The following is a 13485-nucleotide window of genomic DNA, read 5'->3' on the forward strand; positions in this document are numbered from 1 at the left end:
GGAAACTGAGCTGCAGCTGTGACCTATGCCACAGCTGTGGCAATAGCAGATCCTTTAACCCACTGTGCAGGGCCGAAGATTGAACATGTGCCTCGACAGTGACCAAAGCCGATGCAGTCAGATTCTTAACTAACCACACCATAGCAGGAACTCATGTAATCTATTCTTCTTTTTTCTTTTCTAGGGCCGCACCTGCGGCATATGGAGGTTCCCAGGCTAGGGGTCTAATTGGAGCTGTAGCCACTGGCCTACACCACAGCCACAGCAACACTGGATCCGAGCCACGTCTGCAACCTACACCACAGCTCATGGCAACGCCAGATCCTTAACCCACTGAGCAAGGCCAGGGATCAAACCCACAACCTCATGGTTCCTAGTCGGATTCGTTAACCACTGAGCCAAGATGGGAACTCCAGATGCTCAATGTCTATTCTTGATATATACTTTTCTAAAGTATGAATGAGTGGGTGACTTTTTTCTAAAAGGCAAACTGCATCATGCTATTCCCCTACTTTTTCTTTTTTTTCTATTCCCCTTTTTAATATTCCCTAAAAGTCTATCCATTTCTTGTAGGATAATGTCTGAACTTTTGAGATGACATAGAAAATCCTGCATGACCTGACCCCTTTCTGTTTCTCTAGCCCTGCAGTTAGACTTGACAGGTGCTACATTCCTACTTTGATGCACTGGGCAAATTTTTTCAACTGTCAAAGCAAGATTAAAAATAATACTTATCATAAGGAAATAGCATATAAAGTGCCAAACCTACAGTCTGGTTTAGAGTTAACAATAAATACTGGCTATTGTGGAAGAATACAATAGTTTTGTATATTTGTGTTCAGTCTTGCTTGCTTTCTGCGTAGAAGGATCCTTGAGGTGCAGATTGCCGGCAAAATGCTTGAACATAATTGGAACAACCCTCGACACTTCATTCCCCCTACCCCAAAGAAAGAAAAGTAAGAAGGGAAAAATGATTCTGATTTGAATAGATCTGAAAGAAGATGGGAGGTGAAAACTGAGTGGCAGGGAAAGAGAGAGGACAATTCCCACAGAGTTATTTTTGGCGGGAGGTGGGTTGGCCATGTAATGAAAGTGTTGATAAAGTTGGTTTAGGAAAGATTTGAGGAGTTCCCACCCTGGCTCAGCGGTTAACAAATCTGACTAACGTCGGTGAGGACGCACTGCTTTAAGGATCTGGTTGCAGTGAGTTGTGGTGTAGGTCGCAGATGTGGCTCAGATCCTGCGTGGCTGTGGTGTAGGCCTGCAGCTGTAGCTTGGATTTGACCCCTCCTCTGGGAACCTCCATATGCTCCGAGTGCTGTCCTAAAAAGCAAAAAAAAAAAAAAAAAAAAAAAAAAAAAAAGAAGAGATTTGAGAGAAGCAGTTGTCAGAGTAAATGGGACTTTGGAGAGATAAACAGGTTTAAGGTCTTTAGGACTTTCCTAACTCCCCTCCCCTTTGGTTCCCCACAGCCTTAGTTATTTTGTCAAGGTGTTGTGGTCAGATTTACGTTCTTTCAAATTTGGCACTAGGTCGAGGTTGGCCATGAACTAGTCCAGTGATATTCCAGTTACACAAATATTGTTTGCCATCCTTCAGCGTCCACTCCCCATTGCTTTAACTCTGACGTCTGCCTGCAATTCATTCACCCAACAAATATTTAAGTGACCTCCCCTTTCCCAGTCTGCTGAACAGCCTGTTTTCCAAGGTCAGCCCCTAAACTGTTCGGTGGTGCTTTTTCGGACACTCCAACACTAAAATTTGCCTTTTTTTTTTTTTTTTTTGGTGCCACCCAGCACTATACCGATTTCATTTTAAGTTATATTTTGTACTCGACTGCCTGTATCTTTCCTCCTCTAATGAGCCCCTTGAGTCAAAGGTGAAGTTTTATAAGTCTCCTAATTCAATGCATGGTATGAAGTAAATGTTTAGCAAATGTTCACCACACGAGTGTCCTGTGAACTTCAGTGACATCATATCCCGCGTGCCTCGGCGTCAGTCTGTAACCCTTTGCGGGAGGCCTAGAGTCGTCGTTTACAATGTGCACTGAGTATCTCAAACGCTGACTAAGGGTTCAGACAGTTCACAAGAAGCGCGTCCACTGGGAGGTCTAGGGCTCGGTCTTCTAGTTCACACTCTCGTTTGAGACGGAGACACATTGCCCGGAAGGCGCCAGCATTCAGCAACTCTGGGAATAGAACGCGCGAGGGAGGGAGCCGGCAGCTCACTTATCGCGGTGTTTCCTCCCACGTCCCTCCCGGGGGAGTTCTCGCGAGAGAAGCCGGAGGAAGATGGCCGTGCCCCGATTTTCGGTGTGAGGCAGTGGCGGCGGCTGCGTCGGTGGGGACTGGCATCCTGGCGTGGTGGGCACCTGAGCTCTAGCTCCCCCCAGCGAACGCGCGTCCCTTCGTGCCTAGGCGAGAGCCGGCTCTTGCTCCGGGAGATGCGTTTGTCCCGGGCTCGGGGGCGCTCTGGGAGTTCATGCTGCGCTGGAGGCTCCTGGCCACCGCTCTAATCGCCTTGTGCCACCGCAGCGCCAGCTTCGTCGCCAGCGGTGAGCCTCCTGGATCCCCTCTCTGCCCTCGGCGGCGATGACTGGGGAGAAGATCCGCTCACTGCGGAGGGACCACAAGCCCAGCAAAGAAGAGGGGGACTTGCTGGAGCCCGGGGATGAGGAAGCGGCGGCTGCCCTCGGCGGAACCCTTACCGGAGGCAGGATTGGCACAGGTGGCGGCGGCAAAGGCAGCAGAGCCTGTCATAAGATCTTCAGTAACCATCACCACCGACTACAACTGAAGACAGCTTCGGCCTCCTCCAATCCCCCCAGCGCCCCGGCCCTGCCGCTGCACAATTCCTCCGTGACTACCACCTCCCAGTCCCCGGCTCTTTTAGCCGGCACCAACTCCATTGCTGTTGTCGCAGATAGAGGCAGTTGCCCCGCACACTACCCGGTGCACGAGTGCGTCTTCAAGGGGGATGTGAGGAGACTGTCCTCTCTCATCCGCACGCACAATATCGGGCAGAAAGATAATCACGGTGAGGAGTGCTCGCCCCTCTCCACCTTTCCTTCCCAGAGCCTAGGTTGGATCTCCCCAGGGTTCTGAAATCGTAGGCTTCTCTCCAACAGAACCTTCTTTCCTCTCCTTTGCCCATGATCCGAGCCAAATGCCCGTAAATCATGACCGGTTCAGTAATAACATGCCAGTGGTCTCGGGGATTGGTTCTTGTGGTGCAAAGGAATGTCTCTTCTTGCCTACTTCAAACTGTGAGAAACTGTTTATCTTTTTTTTTTTTTTTTTTAATTTACTGGTGTATAGTTGACTTACAATGTTGTATTAGTTTCAGGTGTACAGCAAAGTGAATCAGTTATACATATAAATATATCTGTTATTTTCCCCATATAGGTTATTGCAAACTATTGAGTAGCTTTTCCTTTCCTATACAATAGGTTCTTGTTAATCATTTGTTTTATACAGTAGTGTGTATATGCTATTTCCACCCACCCAATTCCTCCCTCCTCCCAACAGTTTCACCTTTGGTAACCATAAGATTGGTTTTGAAAACTGTGAGTTTGTTTCTGTTTTATAAATAAGTTTTTTGTATCATTTTTTATTAGATTTCACATATAAGTGATAATCCTGTGATATTTGTCTTTCTCTGTCAGACTTCACTCGGTACGATAATCTTTGTCCATCCATGTTGCTGCAAATGGGATTATTTCATTCTTTTTGATGGCTGAATAGTATTCCACTGTATATCTGTACCACATCTTTGTACATTCTTCTGTGGATGGATGTTTAGGTTGTGTCCATGTCTTGGCTATTGTAAATTGTGCTGCAGTGAACATTGGTATGTGTGTATCTTTTTGAATTATAGTTTTCTCTGTGTATATGACCACGAGTGGGATTGCTGGACATACAGTCAGTCTATATTTAGTTTTTTAAGGACCCTCCATAACTGTCCTCATAATGGTTTCACCAATTTACATTCCCATCAACAGTGTAGGAGGCTTCCTTTTTCTCCACAGCCTTTCCAGAATTATTGTTTGTAGACTTTTTGATGATGGCTATTGATTTATATTTGGGACATGGCTTCAGTGTGTTGGTCCTTGACTATAAGAAATTTTAGGTTGCCTTTCATTCAGCCTGGGCTTCATCCTTTCTTTTGGGAACTTTATCTTTCCTTTTTCTACCCTCCTCTCTCCTTGGGTGCTTGAATTTTCAGCATGTAAATTCCCACCTCCCTCATTATTCAGGTTCAAATCCCAACCTGACTGCAACTGGTTGTAATTTCTATATGCCACCAGGTAGTCTGTTTCTTTTCTTTCTTTCTTTTTTTTTTTTTTCTTTTAGGAAACTTTGATAAAAAGTGTTTACACTCTGAAAATGCTTTGATTTCTGAAAGCCACAGTGCAAATTTGTTGGTATTTGATATTTAGAGCAAGTAAGGTGACTTCTGAGTAGCTAGGATTTTGTTGAAGTAGAGCTTTTAGTTTTCCCCTTGTTTTACACAGATAATTGCTAGCAGTAATGTTTCATCTTGACGACCTGTGACTAAAAATAGTAGTGTGATTTCTCATAGTAACTTTATCATATCCTACATGACAAAATATAGTGTCATTTGTTATTTTGTACTAGTACTTTTTTCCTTATTAGCTGAATTTTCTGTTTCTTCTAAAAAACTTAATGTGATTGAGTTGACATTTAAGCAACAGTGAATTTATTAATGAAAACTAATGTAAACACTGATATTTCAACTTTAATAGGTAGACAGTTTTAAACTGGGCAATTGGCAAATATTGTTGATAGTCCTGCTTTTAACTGAACATTACTATTGTATACATTCAGTTAGAACACACTCAACTCTGCTCAAGATAATATAACATTAATGGAATTCTTGCCTGTGGAATAAGCTTCCTTAATTCCACTGGACTCTAGGCTTCTAATCTAAAATTAGGGCAACAATAGAAATTAAAAGGAAAAAAAAAGTAAGATTTCTTTCGGTTGAATAATTTTCTAACAAGTACGTTTGTATTCTGAATTTACAATATTGTTATAATATTATTGTCATTTATCAAAAATCAAATCCCCCAAAATGTTTCTGAAAGCTACACCCATTTTTCATTTCAACATTTAATTTGTTTTCGTTTTTGTTTTTTAGGGCCACACTTGTCGCATATGGAAGTTCCCAGGCTAGGAGTCAAATCAAGAGTTGCAGCTGCTGGCCTACGCCACAGCCACAGCAACGCAGGATCCAAGCCATGTCTTCGACCTGCAACCACAGCTCACTGCAACTCCAGATCCTTAACCCACTGAGTGAGGCCAGGGATCGAACCCACATTCTCGTGGATCCTAGTCGGGATCGTTAACCCCTGAGCCACAAAGGGAACTCCCTAAGATTTAATTTATTTCATTCCTACACTTACTTTACTGTTGCTGCAACGAACATAATATTGTTTGTTGATGATAACTGAATGGTAACCCTTTGCAGAACAGTTTTTAGTGGGAGATGTGTTGTAGCTTTGGGTTGTTTAGCTACTAGGACATTTTTCAGATTTGGTCTTCACAATAGCTATATGGTTTATCTTTTGTCCTCTGACTTTATTTCTTACTATAACTGATTTTTTTTTTTTTTTTGGGGTCTTTTTGTTATTTCTTGGGCCGCTCCTGCGGCATATGGAGGTTCGCAGGCTAGGGGTCGAATCGGAGCTGTAGCCACTAGCCTATGCCAGAGCCACAGCGACACAGGATCCGAGCTGCGTCTGCAACCTACACCGCAGCTCACGGCAATGCCGGATTGTTAACCCGCTAAGCAAGGGCAGGGATCGAACCCGCAACCTCATGGTTCCTAGTCGGATTCGTTAACCACTGTGCCACGACGGGAACTCCTATAACTGATTTTTTTTTAATTTTTATTTTTTTATTACCCAATGAATTTATTACATTTATAGTTGTACAGTGATCATCACAATCCAATTTTATAGGATTTCTACTCCACAACCCCAGCACACCCCCCCACCCCCCAAACTGTCTCCTTTGGAGACCATAAGTTTTTCAAAAGTCTGTGAGTCAGTATCTGTTCTGCAAAGAATTTCATTCTGTTCTTTTTTCAGCTTCCACATGTCAGTGAAAGCATTTGATGTTGGTGTCTCTTTGTCTGACTGATTTCACTGAGCATGATAATTTCTAGGTCTATCCATGTTGCTAAAAATGCTGGTATTTCGTTCCTTTTAATGGCTGTGATATTCCATTGTGTATATGTACCACATCTTCTTGATCCACTCCTGTTGATGGACGTTTAGGTCGTTTCCATGTTTTGGCAGTTGAAAATAGTGCTGCAGTGAACATCAGGGTACGTGTGTCTTTGTGAGGCATGGTTTTCTCATGGTTTTCTCTGGATAGATGCCCAGGAGTGGGATTGCTGGATCAAATGGTAATTTTATTTTTAGTTTTCTGAGGAATCTCCATACTGTTTTCCACAGTGGTTGCACCAATTTACCATCCCACCAACAGTGCAATAGGGTTCCTTTTTCTCCACACCCTCTCCAGCACTTATTGTTTATAGACTTTTGGATGATGGCCATTCTGGCTTGTGTAAGGTGGTACCTCAGAGTGGTTTTGATTTGCATTTCTCTAATGATGAGTGATGTTGAACATCTTTTCATGTGTTTTTTGGCCATCTGTATGTCTTCTTTGGAGACTTGTCTGTTTAGATCTTCTGCCCATTTTTTGATGGGGTTGTTTGTTTTTTTTTTTGGTATTGAGCTGCAGAAGGTGTTTATAAGTTTTAGAGATTAATCCCGTGTCAGTTGATTCACTTGCAAAGATTTTCTCCCATTCTGTGGGTTGTTTTTTCATTTTGTTTAGGGTTCCCTTTGCTGTGCAGTCCACTGACTTTATAGGATTCTGTTACCTTGAAATATACATGAAAAGAGATAAAACTTTGTTTTTGAGAGTCAAAACTTTGTTTTTGAGAGTCGATGCCGTTTGAAAGAAGAGAGAGAGGACTACAACTGACAAGTATGATAGTATAGTATATTAGAACTGATGTTATGGTTGATCACAGAAGATGCTGAATTATAGGATTATTGGGTTTGCATACCTGTAATACAGCATTTACTAGTTGATTTGTTGAAGTACAGATTTTGTTCAAAGTAATTAGAATCCTAAATACCCTTAAACTCTTTTCTTTAGCCCACTATTATTCTCTTTTTAAATTGTTTTAATATACTGCCTGTTTGAGGAGTTCCCATCATGGTGCAGCGGAAACGAGTCTGACTAGGAACCATGAGGTTGCAGGTTTGATCCCTGGCCACTCAGTGGTTAAGGATCTTGCATTGCCATGAGCTGTGGTGTAGGCTGGCAGCTGTAGCTCCAATTAGACCCCTAGTCTGGGAACCTCCATATGCCTCGGGTGCGGCCCTAAAAAGCAAAAAAAAAAAAAAAAAAAAAAAAAAATACACACACACACACACTACAGCTCTTACACACACACACACACACACTACAGCTCTTACAGATTTTTTTAGAGCCCAAATCTCTCACTGTTATTTGTTGTTTCCTTTTTATGTGATGGCACAGATAAATGGGTTGCCTCATCCACACGATAGCCCTTTAGATATTTGACAAGAGCTGTTATGTTCTCCTTATCTTCTAGTTAAATGTTCCTAACTTCTCTATCCATTCTTTATATGACATGGTTTATAAAGTGATAATATAGTATATATTTACTATATTACTGAAATATAGTAAATACTATATAAGTGTGTTAAATAAGTAAATGAAGATCTTAGTCATGTTTTTTTAGTGAAGCTCTAGTTGTTAATTCTTCACTTTGAGGATGGTGCCCAGACGTAAACTTAGTGTTGAAGCTATAGTAGCCTCGTAAGCAAAGGCAAAGAGACTGTATTTATCTCTAATACTCATTTAGTAATGTCTGTTACTAAAGAGCACACATTAAATAATGCAGTGCAAGAATATGTATATTTTTTAATAATGTTTTTTCTCAAGTAAGTGGCTGTCTTTCTGTTCTATCCCTTTCTTGCACTTTTTTTTTTAAACTTTAAAACAGGACTTTTACTAATTTTTATCTTGTGAGTTTTGACCCTTTATTCTTTTTGTCTGGAAAGCTTATTGAATCCCAGTTTGGTTGCTATTTAGCTCGCTATTCAATAGCCGTTTCTTTCAGTGATCTCTGAATTGAAGAACTTTTTTGGTGTGTGTGTATAGGTATATTAACAAATTATTGTCAAATTAAATAGGAGCAAGGGTAGAACTTTTTCTTTTATGGAAAAACATTGGTTAAGTTTGAATTGTTTTTTCTGAGCCATCAATTATTTTGAGGAATATTGTATTTTGAGGAATATTTGGATCTAAATATATCTCTTGAAATATAAGTTAAATACAATAATAGTCATAATATCATATATATATACTGTGATATGTCAATGATTTTGACTCATAGTATATTTAGTAACAGCTTTTTTTGTGGGGTGGGGAAAAAAGGAACGTTACATTAAATGTGTACAGATTGATTAAACCTCATATTATTAGTATAGCTTTAGTTATGTACCCCCTCCCTTTCCCTTTTTTCAGTGTAGAATTAAACTTTAAGCCTAAGCTTTTTTTCACATTGAGTGTAAAGATTTTTCTATTTTATAAGTAAAATATATATATTTTCCTTATGGTTGGTGCTAATAATTTTCACTTCTTTGAAGACCTTTAAAATTGAGAATATTTCTGAAGTATACAGAAAACTTTCTTGATTTTGACTGCATTTTCTATTGGTTTTTTTCCCTTTATTAAGTTAAATATCCTTGGAAATTAAGCACCTTGTCTTGGATATTAGTTAGAAGCTTTTAGGTGCCAGAGTGATGAAAGCCCTTGATACATAAATTGCTTAAACCAGCCTTTCATAGATGTGAAAAATTTTTTATCTCTTCTGAGAGATTTGTCTGTTTCTTCTGCGTTTAATTACATTGTCTGACATGTGACAAGCCATCTTTTCTATACACAGTTAATTTCATTTTTACTGAGTTGTAGTGTAATCTTCTTGAAGGTATTTCCCACATGATTAGAGATTTTAAATTTAAGATATAATTCGGTTTGAGAGTATTTCTGCCAATGCAGGTAACAAGTGAAGTGATCAAGAAATGGCTAACTTGTGTCTGGTAGCTAGCAGATTTCCTCAGAGATTTAAAAATGTCATATATTCAGGAGTTCCTGCTGTGGCACAGTGGGTTAAGAATCTGACTGCAGTGGTTGTGTTCACCGTGGAGGTGTGTGTTTGATCCCTGGCCTGGCTCAGTGGGATAAAGGATCTGGCACTGCTGCAGTTGCGGCATAGGTCGCGACTTGGATTCAATCCCTGGCATTGGCCAGGGAACATGGATATGTCTCGAGAGTGGTCATTGAAAGAAAGAAAGGAAGGAAAGAAAATCCGCACTTTCAGAAAGTTTAAAAATGTACATTTGAGAATGGAGACAATAGGATAATCTATTTGTTGCCCATGCAGTATGTTTATTTTGGCTTGTTGCATATAAATCTTCCTTTTGTTATTATTTTCTCTGCTTTGTTTTTGTCACTAACATTCATGATGTAAGTTTCGTAAGAGAATAATACACAGTATGTGTCTGAGAATAGGTGACTTGTGAAGGTAAACATTGCATGGCAAAAATAAAAAATCTCTCTCTCTCTCTTTTTTTTTTTTTTTTTGCTTTTTAGAGCCGCACCCGAAGTACATGGAGGTTCCCAGGCTAGGGGTCAAATCGGAGCTGTAGCTGCCAGCCTACACCACAGCCACAGCAAGGCCAGATCCAAGCCTCATCTTCGACCTACACCACAGCTCATGGCAACGCCAGATCCTTAACCCATGGAACGAGGCCAGGGATCGAACCCGAAACCTCATGGCTCCTAGTCAGATTCGTGTCCGCCGTACCACAATGGGAACTGTGCACCAGGAAGGGAACTCTGCACCACAACAGAAAATCAAAAAAAAAAAAAAAAAAAATCTTGAGTTAAGAATCAGGTGAGGATTCAATCCCGTCGTGGCGCAGTGGTTAATGAACCCGACTAGGAACCATTGAGGTTGCGGGTTCAATGCCTAGCTTCGCTCAGTGGGTTAAGGATCCGGCGTTGCCGTGAGCTGTGGTGTAGGTCGCAGATGTGGCTCAGATCACTCATTGCTGTGGCTGTGGTGTAGCCTGGCAGCTACAGCTCCCATTAGACCCCTAGCCTGGGAACCTCCATATGCCGCGGGTGCGGCCCTAGAAAAGACCAAAAAAAAAAAAAAAAAGAAGAATTAGGTGAACAGTTGTAGTCAAGAGGTACATCTGATGTGGCATATCTTTATTTATTTATTTATTTTTGGTCTTTCTGCTATTTCTTGGGCTGCTCCTGCGGCATATGGAGATTCCCAGGCTAGGGGTCGAATCGGAGCTGCAGCCACCGGCCTACCCCAGAGCCACAGCAACGCTGGATCCGAGCTGCATCTGCAACCTACACCACAGCTCACGGCAACGCCGGATTGCCAACCCACTGAGCAAGGGCACGGACCGAACCCGCAACCTCATGGTTCCTAGTCGGATTCGTTAACCACTGCGCCACGACGGGAACTCCTGATGTGGCAATATCTTTAAAAGATAGCTAGTAATTTTGTATCTATCTATTCTTCTCATGTTTTGTAGTCTTTTCTGAATTTTTTTTCTTTTTTTTTGTCTTTTTTGCTATTTCTTGGGCCGCTCCCGCGGCATATGGAGGTTCCCAGGCTAGGTGTCTAATCGGAGCTGCAGCCGCCGGCCTACGCCAGACCCACAGCAACGCGGGATCCGAGCCACGTCTGCAACCTGCACCACAGCTCACGGCAACACCGGATCGTTAACCCACTGAGCAAGGGCAGGGACTGAACCTGCAACCTTATGGTTCCCAGTCGGATTCCTTAACCACTGCGCCACGACAGGAACTCCTTTTCTGAATTTTGTTTTGAGAGGTATTCCTCATTTCCTCATAGAAAAAGGTGGTTTCTGGAGGCCCAAGATACTCCATTAAAGTCTTCTGTACAGTTACTGGGTACAAGGATGACTTGGCTGTGAAATCTGTCACTCCACTGATCTGCGGGGTTAATTCAGTTGATCTTCATGACTATATTATGACCTTCCTCCTTTCACCTCTCCGTGCATGTACATCTCCAAAAAAAATAGGACTGTCCTAGGGTTAAGGGGCTGTGTTTCCTGATGCCATCATCATTAGCACTATAGAACGTGAACTACTACTTGAAATTGTGTTATGAATGCATCTGCAGAGCTACCTTCACTTAACTTCCTTTGGAAGTTAAGAAAGAGGAATCTTTAACTTCCAACTTTGACAAAAAAAGGAAGCAGAAATGAGCAATTACTGATGATGTGTCCTAGGCATCGTCAATGCAACAGGAACATTCTGGAGGATGTGTTTGAGAATTTATGTCTGCCTCCAAATAATGTCATTCTTAAATCAAAGAGATAAGAGTATGAGGTAATTGTTAGGATGCTTTGGGTTCTAGAAAATGAGTGTAGTTTCTCAAAAATTAGATGGGGGCTGGAAAGACCAGCAATACATTTCTGTTTGTTTATTTTTATTTTTATTTTTTTTGGCTCTTAGGGCTGTACCTGCAGCATATGGAAGTTTCTAGGCTAGGTATTGAATTGGAGCTGCAGCTCCAGGCCTTGCAGGATCCAAGCCATGTCTGACCTACACCATAGCTCACAGCAATGCCGGACCCTTAACCCACTGAGCGAAGCCAGAGATCGAACCTGAAATCTCATGGTTCCTAGTTAGATTTATTTCTGCTGTGCCACAACGGGAACTCCAATATCTGATTTTATTTATTTTATTTTATTTTTTTGTCTTTTTGCCTTTTCTAGGGCTGCACCAGCGGCATAGGGAGGTTCCCAGGCTAGGGATCTAATTGGAGCTGTAGCAGCCGGCCTACGCCAGAGCCACAGCAATGCCAGATCCGAGGAGTGTCTGTGACCTACACCACAGCTCACGACCATGCTGGATCCTTAACCCACTGAGCAAGGGCAGGGATCGAACCCACAACCTCATGGTTCCTAGTCAGATTCGTTAACCACTGAGCCGTGACGGGAACTCCAATATCTGATTTTAAAAGACTTTTTCTGGGAGTTCCCGTCCTGGCTCGGTGGTTAACGAATCCGACTAGGAACCATAAGGTTGCGGGTTCGGTCCCTGCCCTTGCTCAGTGGGTTAACGATCCGGCGTTGCCGTGAGCCGTGGTGTAGGTTGCAGACACGGTTCGGATCCCGCGTTGCTGTGGCTCTGGCGTAGGCCAGTGGCTACAGCTCCAATTCTACCCCTAGCCTGGGAACCTCCATATGCCGCGGAGCGGCCCAAAGAAATAGCAAAAAGACAAAAAAAAAAAAAAACAAAAACCTTTTTCTGGCTGCCTTATGAAGCAGAAAAGAAACTTGGATAGGAATGGGTCAGCTTATCAAGTTATTATAATAATTGGAGATAAGTGGAAATAATGAGAAGGTAGAGCTAGTTCGGAGTTGATGATGGATTGGAAATAATATGGATGTGTATGTGAATTTTAGTAGTATGGTACCATTCATTAGAGAAAACAAAAATTCTCCCTTTTTAGTGCTTGCTTGGATGAGACTTAAAGGTATCTGTAGGAGCTGGAGCTATATTGGTTCTAATAATTGTTATTTCTTGCTTTGCTCCCTAGTTAAGGGACACATGAAGTCAAAACTACTTTTGTAATAATACAAAGTCACTGTTTGCCTTTTTCACTGGGCTAACATTTTTACTGATGGAGAAAAGTGGTTGGTAAAATTGTTGGAACCTTATTAACATGAATCAAGGCATCAGACTGCTAGTAGTCATTGTGTTAATCACTGCCATATACTTCAAGCAGGAAAAAAAAAAAAGCCAGTTTAACAATGTCTTTGATTTTTTGAAGTCTCTCTCTTTTTTTTTTTGCTTTTTAGAGCTGCACCTGAGGCATATGGAAGTTCCCAGGCTAGAGGTCTAATCGGAGCTATAGCTGCCGGCCTGCACCACAGCTCACAGCAACACGGGATCCTTAACCTGCTGAGAGCAAGGCCAGGGATTGAACACACAATGGTTCCCAGTCAGATTCATTTCCACTGTGCCACGATGGGAACTCCTGATTTTTTAAGTCTTAATCTCGAGTACATACTTTTTATATTCTTTGTGACATAATGTGGATTATGCATAATGCTTTTCTGCTTTATGCTGAAGGAACAATAAGGGGAAACATTTGTGCAGTTGTTTGAGTTGTGAGCCAGACTAGCTGCTTTTTTCATGGAACACTGTTTTTTCTTGGAAGATCAGCTTACACACAAACTATGGTTATTCCAATTTGGGTATCTGTTATACATTTTCTGGAAACTGAATGAGGTGAACCTCTTGACCTCAAGGATGACAGTTGATCATATTTGTTGCCAATTAAAAAAAATTCAAGCTT

The 13485-nt window shown here is 41.7% G+C and overlaps 1 protein-coding gene across 1 annotated transcript in view; it reads left to right on the plus strand.

Annotated features, from left to right (window-relative positions):
* The window catches only part of ANKRD13C (ankyrin repeat domain 13C), a 99710-nt gene continuing 88253 nt past the window's right edge, over positions 2029 to 13485 (plus strand). Inside the window, exon 1 of the mRNA XM_003127927.5 lies at positions 2029 to 3036. Within this exon, the coding sequence (XP_003127975.1) occupies positions 2592 to 3036 (445 nt within the window). The 5' untranslated portion in view covers positions 2029 to 2591. The remainder of the gene's footprint in view (positions 3037 to 13485) is intronic.

The sequence above is a fragment of the Sus scrofa genome, chromosome 6 (genome assembly GCF_000003025.6).
Source record: "Sus scrofa isolate TJ Tabasco breed Duroc chromosome 6, Sscrofa11.1, whole genome shotgun sequence".
Taxonomy (NCBI): domain Eukaryota; kingdom Metazoa; phylum Chordata; class Mammalia; order Artiodactyla; family Suidae; genus Sus; species Sus scrofa.